Source organism: Nomia melanderi, chromosome 3 (assembly GCF_051020985.1).
Source record: "Nomia melanderi isolate GNS246 chromosome 3, iyNomMela1, whole genome shotgun sequence".
NCBI lineage: Eukaryota > Metazoa > Arthropoda > Insecta > Hymenoptera > Halictidae > Nomia > Nomia melanderi.
The window spans coordinates 5,044,790-5,072,397 of NC_135001.1; the positions used below are offsets into that span (position 1 = coordinate 5,044,790).

Sequence of the window (27,608 nt, forward strand, 5' to 3'; positions counted from 1 at the left end):
TGTATTACGTAAATTTATTATTTTCTTAACCATTGTACTTATTTGTATGCATTTTGGTACTGACAACATTGTCGCGCTATTGTATGTATTATACAGATACACTCAGAATGCGCTTTATTATACCTTTTTTATACAAATATATCGATTATAATTTGAGGAATTCATTATCTAATCCCTATGATTCATATAGTAGTCTATTGCAGTTGAAAATGCTGCAAAACCTGCTGCTCCAATTATACCTGCCTTTACACCGGCTGAAATATGAAATGAAATTAAGAAATATGTATTTCAAATTTGTTTACATTAATGTTTAACGTTTTAATAGCTATTGGTATCTATAGAGCTTCTTCATAATATGCTATTGATGCAGACAAGTATTTAATCAAGTATATTCGTCTGATGAATATACTAAAAATTGAATAAAAAAATATGGATTTATGAAAGTGCTGCATTGGTTGTGATTGAACTTTGATTGCAACGTAGTATTAATTTAATATACATAAATAATTAATACCTCTTAATCCTAATATTCCACCTGTAAATCCACCAGCATATGCAGTATTCTTCCAATCATTTTTACCTCTGTACTAAAAGAAAATTATAAAATATTTTTATGTATATATATAGTTATACATTTGCTTGTATCATTAATATTTTTTGAGACAATTGGGTGTTCTCAGATGAACTGAACATACTGTATAATAAAAATGAAAATACAATTTTATATAAATATATAGAAATATTACCGATTCTATTGAGCATTCAATTGCAGTAAATACACAACCAATCACAGCAAAGTTTTTTGCATAACTCGATATTGTAATTCTCATTTCTTTAAATGTTTCACGGACAGTTTGTACCTTTTCAATACTAGCATAATTTGGATTCACACTAGCTGAAAATAAACCTATTGCGCCTCCCAAAGCATATCCTAAAAATATCATTCTTTTAAATTACAGTCAGTTAAACAATAATTACTCAACACAATTATATAACATTATGTAACATACCTATGAGACAACTGCAAATACTTTTAAAAGTACAACTTTCTACTATACTTTCTATACGTTTCTCTTCGTTGCTTTTAATATACACTGGTCCTATAGTCCTTGGTATTACAATATTTTCTCTATATCTATGTTGATTATTGATGAGATAGACTGCTATTTTATCCCATTCTGCATCATTTAGAAAAATCCTTTTTTCACTATTTTCTGGTGGTTTGGGTGAATCCATAGTAAACATTTTTCTTTATGTAGTTTATACTTTTTATGGGAAATGAAGCCGCATTAGTTGATGTTTTAAAAGGTCAATAGAATTCCTTCAGATTTGTTGACAGTGAAAGCTAGAGTTTATAAGATATTTATTAGAAAGTTTCATTTTATACAAATATGTTTATAAATACAAGGAAAAATAGACTTATGATAAATACTAATAACTGAATTATATTTTTGACACGCTGTTCCCTTTAACCTATCAGTACTCGTTTCTATTAAATTTTAAATTGAAGTATGTTAAAAATGAATGTTTGTCACTTTAATATTAAATGATATTTTTATGTAAGGACAAAAAGCAATATCTCGATTCAAATAGAAAATGAATCTACAGTTTCTTTTTCGAAGAACGAACGTACCGCCTTACATTTGCTTTATTACGAATTTGGAAGTTATATATGCATACGTACTTATCAACATTCCTACAAGAATATATAAAATTATTCGTATTATCAGATGATAAAAATTGTTTTATAAGAAATTTATTTAAATTACATAATAGTAGAGAATATATAATCGTGAAACAAATTTTTATTCTAACTTTTCATTGCAAATATTCTAGAAAATGTCTAAGGAATGAAATATACTTAATGATATTTATCATACATATAAAAAAAATATTTTTTAATACAAAATATTAAAATCATACATTTTCGAATATATTAATTTGTCTTGCTGTAGATATTTTACATCCTTGTTTATAAGACGATCATGTGCAGTTTGACTTCTCAGAATGGCGCCAATATCCGACGATAATGACAGGTTACGTGCACGTGACAGTTATTTTATTGTCAAAGTTAAATAGCAAGATTTCAAATCTGTTGAATTAACTCATTGACAAACTAATAACGTGATTATACGATTAAGTGTGCTGTATAATATATTACTATTATGGAAGGAAAAAATCAAACTGAAGATGGTGAAAAATTTATTACTTACTTTATTTACATACAGTTCATATTCTTAAAAAAAGAAATTGAAATTTAATATATTGATATGTTTAGAGACTGATAATGTTATTGCGCTCAAGAACAGAATACCACTGTTAAAAGAGTTGTTTCATATACATGGAAAGGTTGGGGAAGGAACTTTTAGTTCTGTATTCTTAGCTACATTAAAATCTTCTGACGGATCTAAAAAATTTGCGTTAAAACATTTAGTTCCTACCCGTCATCCTGAAAAGATTGAACGTGAATTATTATGCATGCAACAAATAGGGTAATGGATATATTACATTATAATTGTAATTAATTATGAACCTAGCATAAAAATGATGTATGCAAATTTATAACAAACAGAACTTTCTTTTCAGAGGGAAAGATTATGTTGTTGGATTAGAATTATGTTTACGAAGTTGTGAAACAGTAGTTTTTGTAATGCCATATATGAGACATGATAAATTTTCGGTATATTAACATTTATATTTCAATGCAGTATATTTAATTTTATAATTTGATAACACTTTATCAATAATTTAATATAGGACTATGTAAGAGATATGACTGTTCAAGAAACAAAGGACTATATGATAGCATTGTTGACTGCATTAAAAAGAGTTCATCAATTTAGTATCATACATAGAGATGTTAAACCTAATAATTTTTTATATGATCGCTACAATCGAAGGTGATTACCTGTAACTCCTTTTTGTATAAAAAAGATATAGGATAAAATCAATATATTAGTTTCTTCTACTTTGTAGATATTTACTGGTTGATTTTGGATTAGCACAAGAATATGTTACTGAAAATAAATCTAATAATCCAAAGCCAAATAATGCTATCACACAATCTATCAAGCGGAAAAGATCGGATGAAGTATAACATTAATTATTAGAATTTGTATGATATTATTGATATCTTTATAATATGTTACATTTTATATTTTTCAGAATAGTATAAATCAATCTTTAAATTTAAGAAAAAAGGTGGAAGGAAAAATGGTTGGAAAATGTTATTGTTTTGGAAAACCTAAAGTTTGTTCTTTGTGCACTTCAAGGCCAGAACAGGCAGCTCCTAGGGCTGGTACACCAGGATTTCGTGCACCTGAGGTTTTATTGAAACATCCTTCACAGACACCTGCAATTGACATTTGGGCAAGTGGAGTAATGATGTTATGTATTCTCAGTGGTACCCAACCATTTTTTCATTCTCCAGATGATTGTACAGCTTTGGCAGAAATAACAACTATATTTGGGTCAAATAAAATGCAGCAATGTGCGCACAAATTAGGTATTCTAACAAAAAGTTTTATTATTTAATTTATACTGCAAATATTTTGTTTCCCTTCTACTTTTATTTTTGTTTATTTTTCATGTTTTATATATTTCTTTATCGATTTAGGAAAAAAGATTATCTTTTATGAAGATATACCAGGCATTGATATTGTATCTTTATGTCAGAAATTAAGAAAGAGAAGTAAGGGTTCGTTAAACAATAGTAGTGATCATAGCATGTATGAAAAGGTATTTTAATTTATTTGTTTATTTATAAACACAACTAAATATAAAAAATGAAAAGAATTCGAAAAGCTTTGTATAGTGCAGCATATTATATGTAATGCATCACATATATTTATTTATTTTTTATTATTTTTTAAGGTGTCATCGGATGTTCAATTTCCAAAAGAAGCTTATCATCTTTTGTTAAGACTAATGGACTTAGATTACAAAACTCGGCTTACTGCGGACCAAGCTTTACAACATCCATTTCTAAAATTATAATCTTTGTTATATTATAATAATTCCAGTTGTTAATTACTTTTGGCGGATTGGTATAAAGAAATATATATTAAGAGAAAAATGAATTTAACTAGATATTTAATTTTATTACAATGAAAAATATTGCATAGTTTATGCATACATAAAATGTATGTATGTATATAAACATATAAATACACAGTTTTTTATACAAAATAAATATAGATTTTTAAAAAATAAATAATTTTAATTACAATCATACTGCAAATTTATTCAACACTCTCCACATTATTTGAATTCTGAAGTGGTTGTTGTTCATTATTTGTAGTTCTTATGAGTTTCCACTCTGCTGCTGCTTCTAATGCACTGGCAGCAAGTTCTTTAATCTTTTTATTTTCTATAGATTCACTTTTTGTTAGAGCCATTAAAATTTCCATCACGTCAGTTTCAATTAATAATGCTGCAACATCTTTAGTACTTTTGATCATATTTGAAACAATCACAACTCCTCTGTGTTGTAAATCAGGGTTTGGATTAGCAAGTAGAAATCGTAGGGATTCTAACCATTCTTTCGAATCAAATATTTTACTACAGGATTTTGTACTAACTGATGTTAACATTGCTAAGGCTCCTGCTGCTGCCATACTTGTATTTATATCTTCATCTTCACAAAGAATCACCAGATATTTAACTCTATCGTTTTCTTGTTCATAATATTTTATAGTATCTTCGCACATCATTAAATTATTTATCACCTCAGTAGATGCACGTCTTAACATGTCATGATCCTCAAACATATAAACTTCTATTTTTTGGAAACCCCCTTCTTTTAATATCCGTCTTCTAATGCTATCATTGATACCTGCTAAATTACACAAAGCCATTAAGGCTTCAAAATTTTCAAGCGCAGAACATTCTGGATTTAAAAGATTTAGGAATGGTCGAACTACTTCCATTATTCTCTGTCCAGGAAAAGCAACTTCTGGATTTATTGTAATTCCTAACCGTGCAAGAGCTTGTGATGCTTGTTTCTTTCCTTTATCAGTTCCATCTAAAGCCAATGGTAAAAGAGCCTTTGCTCCACCTTGTTGAACAACAATTCCTCTCACTTCTGGTTGACTACAAATTGCATTGAAAACGCGCGCTATTAATTCTTTACTGTTTTGACTTTCCGTTTTAGAAAGGCTAACTAACGCGCTCGTAACACCAGCTTTGGCTAATGCAGTTAACCTCTTGTTTACAAAAGCAATGTCATCAAATTCATGTTCTTCAGGTATATGATGTTTTGCAAATTTTGCTAGCTCTATCATTTCTGGTATCATTTCTTGCTTGTCATAAGCGTTACATAAATTAACTAATGTCGTAACGACACCATAAATTACGGACTGATCTCCAGTTTTAGCGAGTTCTATCATTGCTTGAACTGCTGCATCATCTTCAATTAATTTTTCTTTAACTTCAGCATCGAAAGTAAGATAAGACAATCCTTCTACTGCCCATTTTCTCATGTCTTTCTGCTTCTTCGGATTAATTAAGAATCTCCTACAAGCTTCTGCTAATTTTATTGTTGCACCATCTGCAAATGGTCTTATTGTGGCATCTGAACCACCCGAACTACCCAACTTACACAAACCTACTAAAGCGCGTACTTTGACAGAATCATCTTTAGATTGATATAACTTTTTCAAAATATTTACACCTTGATTTATAATTGCAGCAGCTTTGTCTTTTTTAGATGCAGCAGCAACTATACATTCACAAGCAACTTTTTGTTGTAATAGGTCATCTGTACCTGCCATTACAAGTATCATTTCTAAAATACCTTCTTTAGCAATTATTGTGTTTCCAACATCCAATGGACCAAGCAATAAAGTAGTTATAGCAACTACAACGCGGACCTATTTAATATGCAAACAAATGCAAGTTTATGTTAGAAACTTATGTCTTTTGCAATAAAAGTTTCCCAAAGTGTAAAAAAATTGACTGTTTACCTTAGATTCTATGTCTGGCGTAAGTAGTTTATCTTTAATGAATTCATCAATAGCATTTCTGAATTTTTCTTTTGCTGCATCATAGTACATATTTTCGTAAATTCTTGCTAAGCACACACTGGTAATAGTTCTAGTAGATGCTGTAATATCCATTGAAGATTCATACTTATATTCTTCAAGTTCACTAGCTACTTCCATTAAACGTTGTAAACCATCTAGCTCCACTAGTCGTTCTGCCCAATTTAATGCAGTATAATGAATATTGCGTGTAATAAGTTCTATAATTGCATCTCTAGCTAATCCAGAAATAGTTCTGCTTGTTACACTGTATAATAAACAGGATAAAATGGTATCAATTTGTTTACTATATTTATCACATAGTTCTTTATTTGGCTTTGTATCTGGTTTATTATCCATACCACTATAAACATTAAGTATTGTCTGCAACATAGTTTCAAATGTAGATATTATTATTGCCTGTATATTGCTAAAGTAACAATGTTCCTTTGCATATATTAGATTTACGTACCTGTAAGCAATACTGAGCAGCATTTACTCTTTCTGTAAGTTTACTATTAATCATTTCTAAATACCAGGGTATACCAATGTCTTTCAAAGTAAGTTCAGTCCGATTAATATTATCTCTACATAATTCAGCAATGATACGAATTGCAATTATTATTATCTCCTCATTTTTTTCAAGTTTCAGAAGTTTTATTATTTTAGAAACAATTCCATTCTTAAACATAACTTCTGCTCCTGCCCTTTCTCTTGCAAGAACAAGCAAATTATTCATTGCTGTTTCTCGATTTTCGTCCTTTCCTTCTATTCCAAAAGCTATATCCATCATTTGTGATACCTGAAGGAAAATATAATTATATATTGCATTATAAAAAATTCTAATATAATTTATCGTGTTATATAATTAATGTTACTATACATACTTTTGAATGAACACGAGAACTTTCTTTATATCTTTCCTGTACAATTTCATGTAATCGTGCTGCTAAAGGTTGAATTGCTTTGTTGCCTGGATCTACTGAAATAATGTACCTAGCATCACGATATGCTTCTTCAAATCTTTCTAATGCTTCCAATGCTTGACATCTGCGAAACAATGCTTTCGGATCATTTGGGGATATTTTCAAAGATTCATCACAATCTTCGATGACATTATTGTATTTCCCTTGATTCAGATACACAGCAGCACGATTTTTATAATATATAGCTTTTTCAGAGCTATCTTCATTTGTAAGTTTTAATGCATTCGTATAACAACTTAATGCTTCTGACCAGTTCCCTTTCTTAAATTCCTCATTGCCTGCTTCTTTCCATTGTTGTGCAGTTAGATTTACTTTTGTCATATTGAATGACCTTTCAAACTAAAAAGTTATTTTAATATAGCTTTCCATACGAATTTCCATGAAATAAAAATTAAATATTATATATTAATTATAGAATTAAATGAATCAATGACAATTTCGAATTTAAATGGACAAAATTAAATAACACACGATAATAGTAAGAATGTTGATATAAATGGTTTAATTATATACTTACACTTAACAATGAATTTTATGTAGCGTCAATTTTTTGTTAAAACTTGAATGTGCACTTTTTGCTTTGATTACCGGTAACACCCTCGAAAGTCTGCAATGCAGTACTGAGACTGCTACCGCTTTTGCATCGTGTTAAAAAGGCTTCAGAAATGGCTAGACGTTACTAGAGTATTTCAAGTTTATTTTAAACCGCGTTCGCCCCACGATCTGAACAAAAATATAATCGCCGGTTAAAATAAACTTCCCACACTGTAGGTATCAATGTGTTACCTTCGCTACAGTATCGGCAATCCTATGACTAAATTTCCCTAGGAGTTTTTAAACTATAAATTGGTGGTAAAATTTAAATGTCGCGCCATTGTGTGTTATAAATTAGGTATGTTCAACTATTCCCTCAAGCTAGTAACTGTCAATCAGCGTTCCCCCATTACCTCTACTTTAGGAGCTGTCAGAGACTGTGTATATGTGTGCAGTTCCATGTAGTGTTCAATACAAACAGGTGAAAGCAGGTACGAAAAGAGTAACTTGTCGTGAGGGGAAAGATCCTAGAAAGCTCGCAAGCTCCCTATTCGACCCCTCGTGTTATAGATCACGCATTGACATGAAAATAAAATGTTACAAAATCATAATCATAAAGAGCAGCTATTTTTTAACATACTTTTATTTAGATTTAAGAGTTATTTCAATTATCAATATAAATAAATTATAATTTTGCAATTTTTATTCAAGATTATTTGTCTAAAATATTTACAAAATATAACAGCATTTTAAAAATTTTTCTTCTCTTTTTCTTTCCTCTCTCACAAATTTTCTTTTAACCCTGATTTTAAATGTTACAACATATGATCATATAATGTAGAATAAAAATGTTTATAATTCTTTAACAGAAAAGGAATTTTAATAATATTTACTAGTACAACTATCATTTATATTTTTTAATATTGCTACGAAAATATGAAAATATAATTATACAAATTTAATATGACAAACTACACTTGGATAAATAAATAAAATGAAGATATTGAAAAAAGTATTTTATTTATTTCACGTTCTTTATTACATTGCATTCTCCACATGGCAGTTATATTGCAGCGGCATACAATGATTTTAAATTCTTGTTTCTAATTCCTTCGTTATGTATGAGTTTATAATTTTCCATTAGATACTTTTCATCCATCAGTTTAAGATTACTATTAATTTGGAAGTTATGAGCGAAATTCGAAATTTAATTTTATATTATATTGCTAATGACATTATTTGTAATAGAAGTACACATGCAGGAAAAATATACATTTACGTATAAGTAAACAAATTTGATTTAATAATTAAACTAATTCGAAATTGTAGTAGAAGTGATTGCCTATATTATTATAATTTGACGAAAATTCGTTTATGGGATATTATTTTTAATTACATGTATGTCCAAAAATTCTGCTAAGTGATAAAAATAATCAGTTGATTGAACTAAAATATATTACAAGATTAGTTAAATAATCACCACACATTAATCTATTCAAACTTTCGCAAAAACTGTTATGATAAATGTATTTTGAGACTGATTTTAATCGTAATTATCTTTGAACTGGAAATAAGAATTAAATTAATGTTCATGTATAAGTTTATATTATCTAAATTATAATTTTATAACTGCATTTTATAAATGTTAATATTTTGGAAGAGATCTTGGATCTTAATATAAATCAATATTTCTAATAGTTATAAGGAGTATTTAATGTTATATTAAAAGTATGTGTCAATGTAGTACGTTTTAAATATAAAAGATCGCAACAATTTTTACACAGTATGTAAAATATACTTTTGTTTATAAAGCTTCTTAATAGTCTTCATATAATTGTTCTGATATAATAATAACAAATATTTAAGATAAACAAATTTTTTATTAAATGTATTTATCAACAACTTTGTAATTTTTATGTAACTATTTGTTGATTTATTAAGAAGCATAATTAAAAGTAAAGCGAAAATATTATGCGTCCTATTTAAAACTTTGTCAATTTAAAAATATTATCGAAAGTAGATTGTGTGAGTTGCACAAGTAAATCTTATACCAAAATATTTTATTTCTAATCATAAGAGTTTCTGCGACAAATTTTAGATTGACTATGAATGGTGATAAATAATTATTACTGAACTAGTCTCCAAAGCAGAATCTATTTAGAACATACTGCAAAATCATATTAAGATAAGCTACTTACATTATTACTGATTAATAAAAAATATAGTACGAATGGTGATAACTGAAATGTTGCGAGGTTATGACATAAACAGAAATTTTGTTATTAACAAAATATGATGATAGAAGAGATGAGTTCGTTTTATTTCAGTGGACTATTTTTATTGAATGTTTCAGCTGCCTCTAACTTCCGTTGACGATGCTTCTTTACCTCGCTGCATTTTTAACCATTCAACAAATTCATCAAGCATCACTGGCCCTGTAAAAATTACGTATATAGTAAGTGTTACAGTATCAAAAAATCACTGCTAGCAATATAATGAAAATACATACATGCTCCATCTAAATCATAATTAGATAAGTCGTGATTGATTGTACGAGAAAATTCTAAAATGTTGCACCATTGATCTTTATTAATCACTTTGTACTTCGATTGATCTAGGAACTGGGCAAATTGTGTAAAAAGTGGCCAATGTTTTCCCAAAAGTAATTGTAACATAACTCTAGCAGTTTCCATATCCATGCTTCTTTGATCTTTGTCCTGAAATGTAACAGTATTAATAAATATATGTGCAAACATTTAAATATATTTTGAATAACTTAATGACTTACTCTAGCAAAATCATAAGCATATCTGTAAATTCCTTTGAATGTATGTGGATCATTTAATTGATTCCTTAGGTACTCAAGTTTTTGTTGTATTTTACTAATAGAATCACACTGTAATTCCGAAAGGCCTTTCAACCATTCACTTAATGTAAAGAAACCCATCTGACGGGCATTCATTTTATATGCAAGAACAAGCATCACTACATTTTCAGGTTCTACACCAATGTCTTCACAAAATTTTTCCATCCCTTCAGGTCCAAGAGTGTCTGAATCATCGGGTGTTGTGTATTCTCTAAACCAAGTGATACAACGTTTTTGGGAAAAGGATGAAGTACTTGAAACATCTTCAGTTTTTGTGTAACGTCTTGCACTAAAAGAAAATGCATCAAATTTACTGTCTTCATAACATTGAAATTCATAACATTAACATCGAAAAGTATCACCATACCAGTTTTATCCACAATATTATTTTATAGAATTAAATAAAATATTTTTACATGCCCAAAAATATGTAGATTTTAAAATACCATACTATTTTATCTTTCAACATTATGGTTATTAGTGTAGATACTTGTAAACATTTTATGTTACTTCAAGCACATATATTGTAACTTTTATTAACATAAAAGAAATACTTTGATACTATTAAATACTTAAAGTAATAAAGTATTTATTTATAAAGAATTATTGCTATGAAGTTTAAGTTCATAATGCTATCGATTTCAATGCAAGTAATATAGATTTCTAAATATTCTTATATAGTTTACCTAGATGTATGTCTAAGTCGTTTAGATGGATGCCTTGGTATACCCTCGTCTTGGGCACTAGGTGACATTTCAATAGAAGTATGATGATGATTTGTGCTAGAGGGCGCTCTACGCTTGCTGCGTGGCATCCCTCTTTTAACTAAAATCAAAATCAAATGATTTTATAAATAAATATGACACAATATACATTAAGTAATAACTAAAATACAAATACATCTGCATTTGCAAGATACACAAGAATCAATAGTACAACAATTAACATAGAATACAAAATAAAAAGTATATTAAACATTATCAAACTTTTCATTGAATTCTTAATTTCATAAAATTATTAAGAAACAAGATAAACTTCAATTTCATTTTTGTATTTGAAAATTAATCTTTAAAAAGCAAAACATATATAAGCAACCTTCATAACTAATAATAACTAATGTGTTAATATTTCTAATATAATAAATATACATGTTTATTAGTATGTATTATCATTGCTTTTGATAGATACTAAATATAACAAGATAACATATTGTAACCATATTCTTTTTATCTTTGTACATACATCAAGTTTCTATAAAACGTTATTGACATAATTATTACTGTAAAAAGATTTCAATTTCACTTAATTAAGAAACAAATGAATATAAACTGATAAAACATCGTTTTAAAAATTAACCCAAAAAAAATTACATAAAATGACAAAGAAAGATTTGTGTATATTTTAATTTAATCATAAAATGAAAGGGATGTTTTACTTACCACGCAGCAAAGACGTAAGTAATCAGAAAAATTAAGGAGATTCAAAAGATCCGTAATACACCTGGTTTGAACTGGCTAAACTGACATCTCCTTCCCGTGTTACAAGTTCGAGGTTAGGTTCAACAATTAATTGAAGTATCACGTAACTTTCAACTTTCCTTACACTAGTTTTGACCGCTTTGTACATGTGATATTGTAAACGAATACCTAAGAGCCATTAATACATTGCATAAGGAAAACTAATTTGAAATTATGCTTGTAATGTAGAAATAGGTGTAGGTTACTACATAAAAGAGCTTATGTATGCAAATTATTTTCAGCTACGACACGAGACGCATTTTAATACTAGACATTTACAGGAAAGTAGATCGATGATTACCGCGTAATTATGAAGAAATATATAAATGTATAATGAATCGAAGTGACCCTCCCTACCTTGTTCAACGAATCACTAGAGTAATTGCACCAGAAATGTATTTCTCACAGTCAAAAGTCAACATCAATATAAATCTTGGTTTGCAGTTCGGTCTATAAAAATAACATTAAACATAGTGTCAGCGTTGTCAAATATTTAACGAATCTACTAATTTGGATATCTTGTACTACCTAAACGCTGCACAGTTAAATAAAACTTTTTCACAGATCCGCTTTATTTCATTTTATTGCCGTTTCGAGTCAGCATGCCTTTTTCGCAGGGATGCCAAACACAGAATCTATTTCTCACTAGTGGGGGTAACTATTGGAAAAAAGCGAACATTAATGTATTGTTATTATTAAATAATCGGTGTTATTTCGATACTATCGATACATACTTATAAATTAAATTAATGTAAGAAATATAATATAGTACTATATATAGAATATAAGATATTTTAATATCTTGAAAAATAGTGTTTCTAATCGTTATGAAAAAGATCTTTAACCATTAAAATTTAAACTATTATTGTACAATAACAAATAATCAAATTTTAATGATTCTTTTTGAATATCACTTAACAAGATAATATAAACGATATATTCTATATAGAACCATACAAGTAAGTTATATTTTCACATAAAAAAGTGTTGATGTTTCTATTAATGTAATTTCTGTAATATCAATTAAGAAAGTATTAACTGTAGATATTACTTACCTCCGTAGGTACATTGAAATACTCAAATTACCGACGAGAAACAGAATAGTCCGGACACCCAATGTAAATGTTTACCAACAGAGTATAAATAAATACAAATAAATAAATAAAAAATATATATTCTTTTCTATTTTCCTGCTGCAATATTAAATATTTCAAACCATCGAACACGAAATCCCATAAAATGCTCAGTCTATCCTATTTCTCAATAGTGATCCCTCTTCAAACGTCTGAAATATTCTATAAAAAAGCAAACGTTTTTACCAAGGAAAATCTACCTTACCAATAATCATTTCTCCTGTTACCGACACCGAAAAAATTCCTACCTCTTATCCGTCGCGATGCGTCGCGTTTGCGATGGTTCAGAAGAGCCACGTAATCAATAACGCAGCGCGATTAGTAATCCGCGCCCCCACGCAACGGGGTCGAGCCAATCAGCGCGCGAGTACGCGTAGAGCCGTGGCTCGGAGTTCGTTGGCAGTCAGTCGGTAAGGAGTACTCTGCGCGGCTGTCCCGTTGGTTTCGATGTACACGCTCGCATAGAGATACTCACGCCTTCTATACAAACCTACATTGAAATCGTTGTCAGCTGAAAGGACTCACGATATGAACCCGCGGAAAATCGACGTGGTCGCGTCACCCGCGTGAACGGTGCGGACAATTGCGCGGGTGATCGCGTCGCGGTGCCGAGGCAGTCGAGGTTTCCCCGTTGGAAATCGCGCGCAGATTTCCGACGGAGCTGTCAGGCTCGCGAACTTCGGTGTGCACCACGGGCTGCTCGATTAGAATGTCGGCGTTGGCCGCGTCCTCGACGTCGCCGCGACAGTGAGAACGACGACGCGCGCCCGCGATAAGGAGCCGGCCGAGTGTCGTTGATAAAAACAGCTCCAGGCTGAGCCGTGTTCGCGTCGAGAAATTTAGAGACCACCGAGGAAAATGGCGGACCTCGAGGCGGTGCTGGCCGACGTCAGCTACCTGATGGCCATAGAGAACAGCAGGGACACCCCGGCTGCTCGTGCCAGCAAGAAGATCGTCCTGCCAGATCCCAGGTCTGCGTTGTAATCGATATACAGAATCTGTCGTGGTTTTTTTCGCGATACGCCTATTAACCCTCTATAGACCCGACTTTCAAGTCATATACCAATATATTTCCATCTCGTTGATTTATCTCATTCCGCGTAGCAATGTGGCGAATCGAATTAAGTAGTTAATTCATTTCGACTTTTCTACGGTCACGCGTGAAAGTCATTGTAATTTTGAAATTATGAGGTATACTTGTTTTAATAATTATCGCAACTATCGAATATATCGTTTATTTGTGTTTACAGGGTCATGTTTGATAATTTTTTACTGTGTATATTTGTTTATAGTTACAAAGAAAAATTCGGACTATAGAGGGTTAAAGTAACGCCTTCCTTTAGCGATGGGAACGATACGCTCGTAACCTAGTGCCACTAGCAATTTTCTCGAACATGTATACGTTCCATTTATCGTTCTCAATATTTCGGGAAACTTTGGACATTGTTTATCAATTTTATTCTATGATGTATGAAGCAATTTTGAAAGTTTCATTGAATATTCTTGTAACCGTACAGGTGCTTAGGTATAGAACCATGGCAGCTGTGAAAAATATTTAATGATCATTGTACTGGTGGTTTGACAAATTTATAGAAATTATTAGTGTCATTTTACAGGAATCTTTTGTTTTGAGAAATTCTGTGCGCGATGGTTTAAGATAACGTGCTTGGAATATTGGTTTACTTCCTGTTCCGTTAGCGTTTATATGCAACGTACGATTAACTATTTTGTTAAATATCGTTTCGTTGAATGATCGTTTTCGATACAAAGAACCTTTCACGTTAATTCTTATTGAATAGCATTTAGTGGTTACCACCAACTACTTACATCGATTGTACGCACGCAAATGGTGATTGAATTAGGCCCATTACTACGCCTCACCACGTTTCTTGCCCCTCCCTTCTTCGGCTCCGTATTCGTCTTTGTCTGGCAGAGGCTCACCAGCTTCGGTCCTCTCTGTTCCTCTTACGCATGCGCGTCGAAACGACGCTGCGATACCCTCTCTCACACGGTTCGCCGCTCTAGCGCGCCATTTCGGAAAAATGTTTACGTACGATAAAGGCGTTTATAATCACTGCGGATCTTCCTGCAAATCCAAATGTTTAAGAAAATAAGTTTAAGTTACATTATCTTAAATAATGTTTAAGATAATTCTATTTTGAAAAATAGAATTATACAGAAAATAGTGTTTCTTAATGATCATTATACAGAACACTACGCTCCGGTTATTTCATATATTTTTTTCAACCGTGCATTCTATGCAACCTTGAAATTTTTAATTTCCCACAAATGCATAAAGATCCGCAGTCTAATAATCACCAGTGATAATTGTTGACATTGATCAATTAATAGCACGTTTCTCTATTAACTGATTTTAAACCACCATTGGATATATTTACGTCTTAATAATTTATTATAAGACACGTTTAAATTGAATACATTTATTGTTTGAACAATTTTAAACTACTTCAAATAAAAATGGGAATAGAAAATAAGAATAATTTGCACTCGATGAGATATAAACGACGTTCTTTAAAACTAACAAACAAGAAAACGTAGGTAAATTAACCCCTTGCCCTACAATATCGTGTCAGACTCGTGACGAAGATTTTAAATAAAATTTAACAAACATAAATATTTACACAAATTACATATTATTCCTCTGCTATCAATGATTATATTTTAGAGCACATGTTTACACAGAATAAGACTGCAATTTTCTTTTATTTTCAATAAATTATTAATAATAAAGTAGTTAGGTCGATCAGAGTTCAGAAAGAATTCATAGGGCAAGGAGTTAACAAACAAAGCTGTTTCATTTCAGTATTTCACGTATCGACTCGTTATATGAAGCATAGTATTTTACACGTAACTCTCGATTTACGCGAAAATCCGTTCCACGTGGTTCGTTTTACGCGAACGAAAATCGCGTAAATAGAGTCCGTCGGTACAAGAGAAAACGAAATATTGACGAGAAAAACTGGTAGAGGCTTTAGAAATACATATTTATTTCACATAGCTTAACAAAAGAAATAATAATAATGACATTTTAGAAAATAAAATTATATTTTATTCGCTGTTACTAAATTCAGATCGCGTAAAAACTACCGCGTAATAGTGTTCCAATTTATTGCGTAAAAAAGGGGTTTGCTTAAAAAAAAGTCCGCGTAAATCGAGGTGTATATAAGACTATAATTTTGCTATATCAAATCTGGTGGTGGCTGACAGTCACTTCTCGAGTGCAAAGGGTTAATACATATAATAATATAGATACGTTTGAAATAATAATAACTTTATTACAAAATAAACATTACTTCACTGAATTTCTACTGTTATGTTACGATATAAAGTTTATTTATTTTTGGATATTATGCTATGGACATTAATTTTTTATTAAAAATGTTGACGCCTCTCTATGCACTCCGCGATTTCTATGCACTTGCACAATTATTTCGACCAATTATCGGTCTTCAATCCTCCCACACTCGAAGTAGCTAATAACATTCCTCTGGAGTCTTCTGCGACTTGAAACATTAATATTCATTTCCTAGTTTCACATTCAATGGAATTCTTTTTCCGAGTTTAATATGATAAACCAAAACATGTAGTACACGAATGAGAAACACGTTTTATAATTTTGTCTAAGCTGAAGTTCTATGTATATAAATGTTCTCCCTGAGGTGTTTTCCTTGAGTTTACGCATTCACGTCTCACGTGGTTCTGCGATAAATCTTCGCCTCAGTGCAAAAAGATCGCGCGAAGTGCATGAACAATTAAGGAAGAGCGAATGTGCATAGAATATGCATATTTTCGCTTGTTCATGTTTTATGCATTTGTTGATTACATCATTAAATTTGTTGGTTTGAAAGAACTTATCAGGTGTTCACTCTTTGCATTCGAAAGTTTTTCACTGGAAATATTCAACACTTTCTGGGGAGATATAGACGACAGTTGCTTGAAACTAATTGAACGATAATTCATAGATAAATTAAGCAACGAAGTTATTTTATTGAAGTATTTCACATAGCAATACAACTTTTCAATTAACACGTTAGATACCATGGAGGTCACTGGTGACGCCAACCAAATCGAATTATTATAATTCATTCGATTAAACTATGATTATTTGAAAACTTTTCTATATTATAAGTAATACCACCTTATACAGTGACATTTGACAAGATAAACCTGCAATAATAATAACGTAATTCAATTGTATAAGTTGTTGGTACATTATTTTCCTTTTGTATAGTTTTTTCGGCAAAATCGTGCGACACTCAACGTGTTAAAATACTAAATATTCAACTTGATAGTTTTGTTGCATCAAATCAGGTGACTGAGAAACATCTCTCGAGTGCAGTGGGTTAATATGAATTCTGCAGAATTAAATTTATAAGAACCACGTGCCGCTGGATAAATTTGAAAGAATAGTATAGGGCAATAGAGAGCAATAGACAAAAAAGACTTAGTTTTCGAATGTTTAATGAAGATGTGTGTTTCAGAAACATTTTGGACAAGGTAAAAATTGCTTAAATCACGGTCAGAAAAATATATTGAAATGATCATTGTTTCATTCAAGATGATTATATAAATCTGAATAATACAAGTGATAATGTTATTATTGCCATTATTGGTATGTATCTGCGCAATATGAGGTGTCTAATATGACGTAATTATGCTGTTTAAAATGCGTGATGTGAAGAACGGATTGAAAATTGTATGAACAATGTTAATAAGCAAGACTTGTTCGTGATGTTAATGAAAGCAATAATATTTTACAAGGAAATGCATGATTACTTTGTGTTTAAATTTCAAATCATTACCGAGCTTTATCAATTTATATGGTGCAAATTATTTGTTTGTCGAGCAGAACACGGTGCCCTAAAATGGAAATTAAAAACAATTTTTCATGTTACAAACAATATTGCCTTTAAAAATGTCCAATCACCAAATGATTCCTTTTCTTTTCCCTTAAATTTTCCCTTTCCTCTTTCCTGTTCCTTTTTCTTCAAATTTCTTCTTTCCTGTTAATCCTAAATTCCTGTTTTCCAAAATTTTTCTTTTTCCTGTTTCTCTTTTTCAAATTTCTATTTTCCTTCCAAATTTCCACTGACCCGGAAATCCAGATTGTCTTTCCAAAGTAGTAGCTATTGCTTTTGTTGCACTCTGTTCATATCGGTATCCTTGAAGAGGTTAAAGACCGAAGAACAATCATAGCAGGCCGTGCAAAGAGAAGATCCGCTACGGGAGCATCGGCCTTTGTTTTTCGGCTGTGTGCGCCGGTATACGTGGCCGGCCGCTCAGCTGACTGGGATTCGAACTGCACTGCCCGGAAATTGAACCATTAATTTCCGGCCCTTTTCTCTTCTGAAATGATAGGCTCTGTTTCCTACGTACGAAATCTTTGTTTACATGATGTCGAGATACGTTGTCACTTGTACTTACTTGAAGAACATGTACATTCTATTCTTTTGAGACACCCTGTATGTATTAACGTCTGCATTACAATACCATTTCTTTATTTCTTCAGTTTCATGTTTCTTCGTTGGAAACTGTTACATATTTTTGGAACACCTTGTATATAGTAACAATTAGTACCTTATTTCTTCATATCAGTTTCACATTTCTTCTTTGGAAGCTGTTCTATATTTTAGGTTCTATTTTTCTTCAGTTTCATGTTTCTTCTTTGGAAACTCTTTTATAATTTCTGGACACCCTGTATGTAACAAATAGTACGGTTTCTTTATTTGCATTAATTTCAACAGCACATGTCTTCTAGGAACGATAGAATAAAGTGTAAAATACCTGTAAATCCACCGTTAAATCTATCCACGTTCTTATTATTGTTCTTTACCGGATCACAACTAAGTAAACATAATTAATTGAACAAGAGAAAGAAGAAAAAAGTAAAAAAAAAAGAAAGATATTTAACGCTAAACGATGTCAGTCGGTTCGTTTATTTCGCTGCATTGGTATAAATTTCCGGGAAACACCGCTCGGAGGAGAGCGTACACCTTGCGATACTAACGATACTCCACATTGATTATAATGTGCCCATGTTTACGCTATCGGTGTTATTTTCGATCCGTAAAACACGGACGTTACGAAGGTTCGCCGTGAAAATAAGTCGACTCGATAGCAGGCTTCCTTCTTGCTGGCAGCACGCCAGGCGGCGCGGCGCGCGGCTGAGCAAAGATTTCACGTGCTTGCACGGTGCTAGATAAGGAAACTCGGTTTACCAACTTCGCCAAGATATTTTATTGGTATCTCACTTTTTTTGAGTCACCAAATTTCCTTTGTCTTTAACCTGTTCACTCGAGAACACGCGGTTACTAGTAGAGTGATTTATTTGTTCTCATGGTGAATCGAGTTGAGAATAAAAATATGGTCGTGAGAGGCTTGCTAATCTTTAAAATTAGCTTTAAATTTGATTTATAATTAGAACAAGTATTATATTGATTGATTACGTTGATGGATTTTGATTTTGGCGTGGATCTCGTGGTGAATCGAGTTGAAAATGAAAATATGGTCGTAAGAGGGTTCGTAACCTTTAAAATTAGCCTTAAATTTGATTTATAATTAGAACAACTGTTATGTCGATTGATTACGTTGATGGATTTTGGTGTTAGCGTGGTTCGTAAATATTCAATTTTTCTTGAAATACTATGCAACCTTGTTTAAATTAATCGAATCCATTAAATCGTTGGCAACCAATCCCTTTTAAGCAAATTCAATTGTATTTCAACTAATTTTAATGAAATACCTTTAAGATAAGGTTGTTCCCGATGGAAAATAAATTGGCATGCATGCTCATTCCTTTACTTTATAACGAAAGTCAATATAAAAATACGTTTCATATTATTATTAAATTAAATATTTATTTTCAATTATTAAAACATTATTAAAACAACAATCAAAATTATCGAGTTTATCCAATGGAGTATTCAGATCGAACGGAACGAATAGATAAACTAAAGATTAATTAGGGCTGCGTGTAAAAAGTTTAGATTAATGCAAAAATTATTCACAGGATGGGAAACGAACATTGGATTAAAACTAACCGCAGGTACTTATGAATATTTTATACTGAAAGTTAACCTCGTAAAAACGACGTTACCTGCGGAACTGACCTAATAATAATGTTAAGTCCCGAGGGAACAGTATGAACTGTAATCCTGATATTTTAATCAAACTTTTTTAAGGTGCGTGAAGGGAGGACATCGAAAAAAGCCTCGCATAATAATAGGGTGTGCCCCGGCCTCGTCTCGTTGAACATGTGAGAATTTCAACTCTTTGCACTCAGAATTTTTTCATTTGAAGTATTCAGTACTTCCTAATTAGATATACAGAAGATTTTGTAAAATTAATTTATCAACTCACACATAAATTAGGGAACAAAACAAACATTTCCATTTAAAATATTCAATACTTCCTAATTAGATATACAGAAGATTGTTTCAAATTAATTTATCAAAAACCCACACATAGATTAGGGAATATAAACGAAAATTTCTACTTGAAATATTCAGTACTTCCTAATTCGATAAATAGAAGATTTTTCAAATTAATTTATCGACTCACACATAAATTAGGGAACAAAACTATTATCTTCTAATATTTCACGTATCGATGGAGTACGAAAAAGTTAACGGTAAACACCAAAGTTTACAACTTTTCTGTATCAAATCACGTGGCGACTGGGAGTCGCGTCTCGAGTGCAAAGGGTTAACCGTGCGAGTGAAATTCTTATCACGGGACTAACCGACATTTATGTACATATTCATAACCACGAAAAATCCGAAGGAAATCAGCGAAATACAGTTTTCAGGAATTCGATATCATTTCACATTATTTGCTATTGCGGAGGGTAAGATTTTTCGTTTGTCTTCAGATTCTCCGAATGTCTCTCTGATACTACGTCCGTTCCTGTGGTTAATTAAAAATACACGAAATGGAGGAAAATATAATATCAATGTATTTGACTGAACTGCGTTATCATCGTTACATGGTTATGTTGGTAAATGTCACCACTTTAGGTTATATTATTTCTAATATGGACACGTCGTCGAATAATCGTCGTTTAACCGAGTGAATTCTAGTAATTCGATTTGGTTGGGGGTCACCGGTGACCCCCACGGTATTCAACGTGTTAATAGAAGTTTAAGTTTTACATACTAGTGAATTATTGCACAGTAGTTTTTATTATAGACATTTCAAACTTAGTATAAGATATTTGAATCAATAATATTCACTTGATTAATGATTAATATGTAATTTAATAATAACTATAATAATAGTAGTAGTAGTAGTAGTAGTAAAAATAATAATAATAATGATAGTGACAACAATGATAATAATAGTAATAGTAGTAATAATAATGATAATGATAATAATAATAATTAATGGTATAAATATTTCTAAATGTTTCAAATATTAAAATAAAATATTGGTGTCACATATAACACAGTAGTGGAAGCAGTGAACTTTTCGCCAGTAAAACTTCATTTTTCTGTTTGACCCAGTTCAAATCGCCGACCCACTTATACTTTCTGTTTACCTTCTGGTTTATGTTCTTCCAACACTTTATCTATCGAATATCCGTATTGAGCATCATTAGAATAAAATTTTGTTCGAACGAAGTTGTCATGATATTGTTTATATACTTCGACGCTTTATCTCGGATAACGTTGTCTATGAAATAAATGTATTTTGCCGTTCGTCATTTGAATTGGGATTTCGACGTTCATTATTTAACTCCATTGTGTGAATAACGATGCTTTTTTCTATGTTTATCACGTAAAAAGCTCGTCGCCACTAAACGATATATAATACTGGACAAACGCCGTTAACGAATATTTCAACGAAATTCAACAGTTCGGCGGCGACTCAGCTTTCCGGGTTATTCCAAGTGCACTTCCGGTTTCCCTTGACGAATGGTCGAAATTTTTACAAGCGATGATTGTTCTACATGCCCTGATCGTGTTTCGCGCGGTAGAAGTTAAACGTGACTCGAAAATAGAAATATTACGAAGTCGAGAGGCTTGCGCAGTGTTTCTCAGGTTCCCTCTAGAGAGCACACGCTAATTTCGTTCGGAACTGAGTTTTAATCGAATTTCCAATAGAATCCAATGATTCTTTGAATTGTAACTTAATGGAATCCGTGTGTGTTTCATACACAAGATCGCATCAGTTTGGAATACTGTACATTCATTGAATTTTATCCTGAAAACACGGTTCTATGAATCATTAATCAGCTTCCTTATCTCTTATCATTCTCAAGAATTAATACCACGAATATTTTTACTTCTAGAACAAACGGGGAAACATTGACTTTAAACATTTCCTGCCTTAATAGGTTTAATGATTAATTATATAATACAAAGATTAAAAAATTGATTGCTCAAAAAACATAGAAATCGATATGAAATTATCTCTTGCGTTGGGAAATAATTGCTAACGATATCTTACACACATAGTAGATTCCTTTGAAAATTATCATTCTAAAAATTATTAATAAACAAAATCAGTTATCATATCCGTGTAGAATAGGCAAAAACGACAGTGTTTGAAATGAGATTAATTACATCTCGGAATGAATTTCCAGCGTAAGAGATTAAACGAACGAAAGAAAATGGAGAATTTTGGAAACGATCATTTGTTCGTTTAACGTTTTTCCTTTCCCGAGGAAACACGCGACACGCATTTGTTTAACAGGCTAAACATAATGAAACTCACAAATATTCGGTTTCTTATTGTTTCCGTCACGAATGTTAAATACACGAGGAAACGTTAGCATTTTTAAAACCGGTGCCACCAAGGTGATTCGTACGTAGATTCTTATTGGTACTTACGAACCACTGCGCATCATGACTCAATTACGATCCAGGAACAGTGTACGTTTCAAACGATTCGTTTCGCTACATTTAACCGGCAAATGTTGAGTCATTCGATTCACACAGCAAGCAAAGAAAGCCGACGGAAAAAATGAAATTGGAGGGCAATGGAAAAATCCTGTTAGTGCTGTAACTTTATTTACCAGAACATGAATGTTGCGGATAACAGAACTTTTCGATTAACAAGTGAATAATCCTAATAATTTTTTAAATTATTATTTTCCTTTTCATCGAGTATTTCGAGTCGCATCGACCACTTGTATGGATCATTAGCGACTCGGTTAACCCTTTGCACTATAGATGCGCCTCTCAGTCGCCAATCGCCTTACGCAGCGAAATTGTAAAGTTTAATATTAAATAACAAACTATAATATAATACATCGATATATGAAACATTGAAAAAAATAATTTTCTTCAATATATATGCGACTTCTCGCTTCGTCGCTTGTTTTCTCCGAAATGTCCGATCAATTATAGAACAGTTCAACGCTAGAACTACCGAGCATCTAAACTGACTTTCTTTTATCCTTCGAGTGTATCCACCGAGATTTTCATTGGCTTATATTTTCGTCTATACATCAGAAAATCAGGTCATTCAGTCAATTCTTTGAGAAACGCTTGTATTTTCTCAATGATCGTGGAAGGAGAAGCTAGGAACAGGTTAATTCGACTTGTCCGGTAGTAGTTAGTGTTAAAATATCTCGGTGTTCAGCAAATGAATCCGAAACTGAAGACCTAATTGTGATTCCCGAAAACGATGGAATACCGTGAACTGTCTCGAAGTATCGGTACACTCGATTCGAGATTATTTGCAAACGAAATGTCGATTTCGGTGCACGGGTTCTCTCCCTTTTTTTCGATTCTGCTCGTGAACGTGGTCAAGCCGGCGGCCGCTTACGAAATCGCACTATTTGCGGTGGAAAATTTAAATATTTAGGAAACGTCAGAAGCATTTCCAGCAGTCAAACCGATACTGGTTTTCGTTTGGCGATGTTTGCACGGAATCGGGGGAATTATTTTGATTGTTGGCTGCGCGTGAACGGTCACGTTTACGCGTCTCAATGGAACACCCGAATGTCTGCTAATATCGCGATCGGAATGCTCAAACGCGTGTTAACACTATAACTACCGAGCAGTTAAGTTGACTTTTCAATATTTTTCTACAGAAACCCCAAGAGTGCATCTATCGAGACTTCGATCGCTCATAACTTGATTTGTGTATTACTAAATCAATTTCTTCAAAAGTTTCTTAAAGAAAGATCTATTATCTTTTCAAATCTAACTTATCCAAATTTTATAGATATTTTTGAACATTCGATACTCGCGTCAGAAGTTGACCATCCTTGAAAACGAGGAAACTTAATTGATTTAATGATAATTATTAGTTGACCACTTATGATAAAACCAGAAACACTGAAGGTGATTGCTTGAATATCGTTTGTTTGCAATACTTACGACGGATTACAAGTAAAAGGAGAAATACAAATGAAAAGAAGTTAATATTATATAATAATAGAATTTAATAATAATAAATTTAATAATAATAGAAGAAATTCGAGATATACAATTAGTATCAATGAAATCAATTGTTAGTTTCTACGATAAACAATTTCATTCAGTTTATCAATCAATTATCGAAGGTTTATCACTTTGAACAACCTTACGATGGTTCCCCTAGAAATAACTGGGACTGGGATTATTCGATTCGACATCGCCATTATATTCAATTACGTAATTCTTTTTACTAATAGTACCGTACTAATGGCGAGAACACCGTATACGAACAAGAACCGCCCACCGCTGTTTCCTTCGTTGCGTTAGATGCCGCAACATCTAATTTTACCTTTTGTTAGACTTTTCTTAATTCGTTCTTATGGCTACAAACATGGCGTGGATATCGTAAATAACGATGCTTATTTTCGTCTATCCCCGGCAATGGTTGCAACAACGCGACGCACGGCAACAACCGTGTATTCGCTGGATAAGAAACTGTTCGGGCGAAAAAGTTAATCGAGGAAATTGATCCGGGAAGTGAACGATCCCGTTTCACCTCTACGATTTATTCTTCCCTCTCGTTTGCCACCTCCCTTTAGGCGCTAAGTTTTAAGGGACAACGAACCGACGGCGGTGATATTAAGCCGCCCTGATTTATGGTGTTCCCTCACGAACTCTATCTTCGCCTACCGTAACGTTGAACTAGTTTCCGGTCGGGGGTGAACGAAGTATGACATCTAATCTCCAATCCCCTTACGGTTTTCTTGATTCGAGTATGTAATTGCTCGGACTGGCATTATTCGATTCGACATCACGATTATATTGAATTGCGGAATTCTTTTTGCTAATAATAACGTACCAATCGCGAGAATACCATATATGAACGAGAAAATGGCGACGGTTCCCCTAGTAATTGCTGAAACTGGCATTATTCGATTCGATATCGCGATTATATCGAGTTACGGAATTCTTTTTGCTAATAGTAACGTACTAATTGCGAGAACATCATATATGAACGAGAAAATGGCGGCGGTTCCTCTAGTAATTGCTGAAACTGGCATTATTCGATTCGATATCGCGATTATATCGAATTACGAAATTCATCATTCCTTGCCATAGATCGGTTTCCCTTTCAACGACGACGAGGAATGATCATTGGGAATAACGAATTGTTTTTACCACTTTGGAATATTTATTTTAGAAGTTTCACGGGTGAAGTCGTTTAATTTTCTCCTGAAAATCGAATTGATCGTTTGTAAATGATTCCTTGTTGGAGTTTGTTTATTCGAGGTACAGGGTGATTGGTGAAGTGACAGTTGTGTCATTCAGAAGCTAATGTTGTTAAGTCCAGAAAACAAACATTGAGAAAATTAATGTTTTTTAAGTTGTTTCTAGTTTAAATATTTTCAGGAGATATATAATGGGCTTTCTGACCTAGAAAAAGCGAAAGAACGAGTAAATTCTTTGATAGCTAAAAGAATATTATTTACTGCATTAAAATTTACGAAAATTAGAAAATATCGAAAAATCGACTTAACCGCATTGGCTTCTGAGTGTCTCATCAATAAAGGAAATATCAATTTCATTAATTTCGATCTGACTTTCTCGAACGTAGTGTCAGTGGATTGTTGAGATCGTTTGACAGATCGTCTGTGGACAGTACCGTCCGTTACAGGGAACCTGGCACTCGTGACGTCATAGGGGCGGATCCATTCGCTCCAAGAAATCCAATTGTGAGTCCTGAAACGACTTTTCGCATTCTCTGTTGCGCGACCCGATTGATGGGCGTGAGCGCCTTAGCCAATTAAATATCAGAACCAAAAATTTACGTGAGTAAGGCGTGCGTCTTAGAATTTGACCACTCAGACGCAAGTGCCAAGTTCCCTGCAACGGACGGTACGTTTGTCCGATTGGAATTGATGAGAATGAATGTTTAAGAACTTATTTGTGGAAGCATTTGATCAAATGCAAACTCGAGTGAACATTTATTTCGTGTTTTAACTAAGGAAGGATATAATTCGGAGAAAGATCATTTGATTCTTCAGTTGAACTAACCCGTCGTTATTTTAAGAGGTAACATCGAATAGAATAAGATAATATATCGTTTGAATAATTATTTTTCGAATAATCCTGCGAGCCATTGGTTCCTAGTTTTCATAATTTGGTCAGTAATTGCTCACAGTTTCTTTGGATCGCCAACTATATCCTTGAATGTTTCCCAGTGCCAAATGCATTTTGATGCATCAGTGCATCGTTTGTTTTTGTTCCGTGCCCGTTCGCCGTGATTCAGTTTGCAAATGTTTGATTCAGTGTAGAGTTCCTTCCTCGGAAGTGAAGAAATGCCGATAAAACGTTCTGTCATTTCTTTGTTGTCGCATGGAAGTGCACTGTCTGAATCGATAAACCTGTTGACGACTTTATTGACGAATAATTTTATAAACGCCTATCATTAGTGACTGCGCAAACTATTTTTAAATTTTCATTGCACGCGTTACCACCGCGTGATTACGTATTAAATTTAGATTCCATCGAACTGTTTTATTTTCGTTCGACACTGGAATAGTTTTATTCTTAAGCTTTCGGTAATCCTCGTCGCGGTTAATTAGGATAAATAATACTATGCAATGCTATATGATAATACTATATTACATTTGACAAATAACACTATGTAATATTATACAATAATAAAATATAAGATAAATAATACTATCATCGCCTGTATGAGAATGTTATTATATCGTAGTCAATATTATTTACGAAAATATGTCTACTTGTAAATCTATTCTCTTAACGTAATTAGATTTCAAGTGAAAAGCGAATATTTCGAATAAATTTATAATAAAACTCACGAACAGTCTAACGTTCCCCTTATCGACCCACTTATGCCTACCGTAATATTTTAAACTAAATGAATGGGAAAGACTGTCCTCGTTCCATGTAATTAGTAATTGAATCTTGTTAATCGCTCTATAATCTTGCTGCTTCGTCAACATCTGTTATAGAGCAATCATTTTATTTCAATTGAACCTAATATATTCACTGTAAGTAATTGCTGACGATGACATTTTGTTTATTAGCAAAACTTAAACTTTAATTCGAACTAAACTGAACTTGGACATAACTCGAACTGAACTTAAACGAAACTTAAACTTAAAGAACAATATG

General features: G+C 32.2%; 5 protein-coding genes across 13 annotated transcripts in view; 2 read left to right on the top strand and 3 right to left on the bottom strand.

Moving 5' to 3' along the window:
* Window positions 1-27: 27 nt before the first annotated feature.
* On the bottom strand, window positions 28-2,075 carry LOC116432669 (mitochondrial import inner membrane translocase subunit Tim22). Of its 5 annotated transcripts, none has more exons than XM_031989877.2 (5): window positions 1,924-2,075; window positions 1,011-1,345; window positions 747-931; window positions 515-587; window positions 28-254 (listed from the first exon to the last, which is right to left on the bottom strand). In XM_031989877.2, the coding sequence occupies exons 2-5, from the start codon at window positions 1,243-1,245 to the stop codon at window positions 169-171; spliced, it is 579 nt and encodes a 192-aa protein (XP_031845737.1). In that variant the 5' UTR covers window positions 1,246-1,345; window positions 1,924-2,075; the 3' UTR covers window positions 28-168. The 5 variants fall into 5 exon arrangements, with proteins under 5 accessions (XP_031845737.1, XP_031845747.1, XP_031845726.1 ...); XM_031989887.2 differs by lacking the exon at window positions 1,924-2,075 and adding an exon at window positions 1,685-1,853; XM_031989866.2 differs by lacking the exon at window positions 1,924-2,075 and adding an exon at window positions 1,634-1,754.
* On the top strand, window positions 2,042-4,016 carry LOC116432640 (cell division cycle 7-related protein kinase). The gene is made up of 8 exons (XM_031989804.2): window positions 2,042-2,193; window positions 2,279-2,492; window positions 2,587-2,680; window positions 2,758-2,900; window positions 2,977-3,091; window positions 3,166-3,505; window positions 3,617-3,738; window positions 3,874-4,016. The coding sequence occupies exons 1-8, from the start codon at window positions 2,166-2,168 to the stop codon at window positions 3,994-3,996; spliced, it is 1,179 nt and encodes a 392-aa protein (XP_031845664.2). The 5' UTR covers window positions 2,042-2,165; the 3' UTR covers window positions 3,997-4,016.
* Window positions 4,017-4,079: 63 nt separating this feature from the next.
* On the bottom strand, window positions 4,080-7,802 carry unc-45 (unc-45 myosin chaperone). The gene is made up of 5 exons (XM_031989655.2): window positions 7,524-7,802; window positions 6,908-7,345; window positions 6,493-6,822; window positions 5,964-6,404; window positions 4,080-5,870 (listed from the first exon to the last, which is right to left on the bottom strand). The coding sequence occupies exons 2-5, from the start codon at window positions 7,325-7,327 to the stop codon at window positions 4,242-4,244; spliced, it is 2,820 nt and encodes a 939-aa protein (XP_031845515.1). The 5' UTR covers window positions 7,328-7,345; window positions 7,524-7,802; the 3' UTR covers window positions 4,080-4,241.
* A 739-nt stretch (window positions 7,803-8,541) lies between these two features.
* SCCRO4 (DCN1-like protein SCCRO4) lies at window positions 8,542-12,581 on the bottom strand. 3 transcript variants are annotated; one of them, XM_031988082.2, is made up of 7 exons: window positions 12,452-12,581; window positions 12,281-12,373; window positions 11,846-12,052; window positions 11,093-11,231; window positions 10,329-10,695; window positions 10,050-10,257; window positions 8,542-9,975 (listed from the first exon to the last, which is right to left on the bottom strand). In XM_031988082.2, the coding sequence occupies exons 4-7, from the start codon at window positions 11,218-11,220 to the stop codon at window positions 9,890-9,892; spliced, it is 789 nt and encodes a 262-aa protein (XP_031843942.1). In that variant the 5' UTR covers window positions 11,221-11,231; window positions 11,846-12,052; window positions 12,281-12,373; window positions 12,452-12,581; the 3' UTR covers window positions 8,542-9,889. The 3 variants fall into 3 exon arrangements, with proteins under 3 accessions (XP_031843942.1, XP_031843962.1, XP_031843950.1); XM_031988102.2 differs by having other exon boundaries at window positions 12,225-12,540; XM_031988090.2 differs by lacking the exons at window positions 12,281-12,373; window positions 12,452-12,581 and having other exon boundaries at window positions 11,846-12,218.
* Window positions 12,582-13,430: 849 nt separating this feature from the next.
* Gprk1 (G protein-coupled receptor kinase 1) overlaps window positions 13,431-27,608 on the top strand; it is a 39,340-nt gene continuing 25,162 nt past the window's right edge. For 2 of the 3 annotated variants that reach the window (XM_031988031.2, XM_031988041.2), the window contains exon 1: window positions 13,431-14,027. In XM_031988031.2, coding sequence (XP_031843891.1) covers window positions 13,915-14,027 — 113 coding nt within the window. In that variant the 5' untranslated portion in view covers window positions 13,431-13,914. The remainder of the gene's footprint in view (window positions 14,028-27,608) is intronic. The other variant, XM_076366045.1, reaches the window with a different exon arrangement.

Bases quoted from the DNA above. Each gene is read 5' to 3' on its own strand.
- LOC116432669 (XM_031989877.2), bottom strand. From the start codon at position 1,245: ATGTTTACTATGGATTCACCCAAACCACCAGAAAATAGTGAAAAAAGG. The intron at 588-746 runs GTAATATTTCTA...ATTTTCTTTTAG, and splicing joins TTGAATGCTCAATAGAATCG to TACAGAGGTAAAAATGATTG. The intron at 255-514 runs GTATTAATTATT...TTCATATTTCAG, and splicing joins TGGAATATTAGGATTAAGAG to CCGGTGTAAAGGCAGGTATA.
- SCCRO4 (XM_031988082.2), bottom strand. From the start codon at position 11,220: ATGCCACGCAGCAAGCGTAGAGCGCCCTCTAGCACAAATCATCATCAT. The intron at 10,258-10,328 runs GTAAGTCATTAA...GTTACATTTCAG, and splicing joins ATGCTTATGATTTTGCTAGA to GACAAAGATCAAAGAAGCAT. The intron at 9,976-10,049 runs GTATGTATTTTC...TAATTTTTACAG, and splicing joins TTATGATTTAGATGGAGCAT to GGCCAGTGATGCTTGATGAA.
- LOC116432640 (XM_031989804.2), top strand. From the start codon at position 2,166: ATGGAAGGAAAAAATCAAACTGAAGATG. The intron at 2,901-2,976 runs GTGATTACCTGT...TCTACTTTGTAG, and splicing joins TATGATCGCTACAATCGAAG to ATATTTACTGGTTGATTTTG. The intron at 3,092-3,165 runs GTATAACATTAA...TATATTTTTCAG, and splicing joins AGCGGAAAAGATCGGATGAA to AATAGTATAAATCAATCTTT.
- unc-45 (XM_031989655.2), bottom strand. From the start codon at position 7,327: ATGACAAAAGTAAATCTAACTGCACAACAATGGAAAGAAGCAGGCAAT. The intron at 6,405-6,492 runs GTACGTAAATCT...ACTATGTTGCAG, and splicing joins CTGCTCAGTATTGCTTACAG to ACAATACTTAATGTTTATAG. The intron at 5,871-5,963 runs GTAAACAGTCAA...CATATTAAATAG, and splicing joins CGCCAGACATAGAATCTAAG to GTCCGCGTTGTAGTTGCTAT.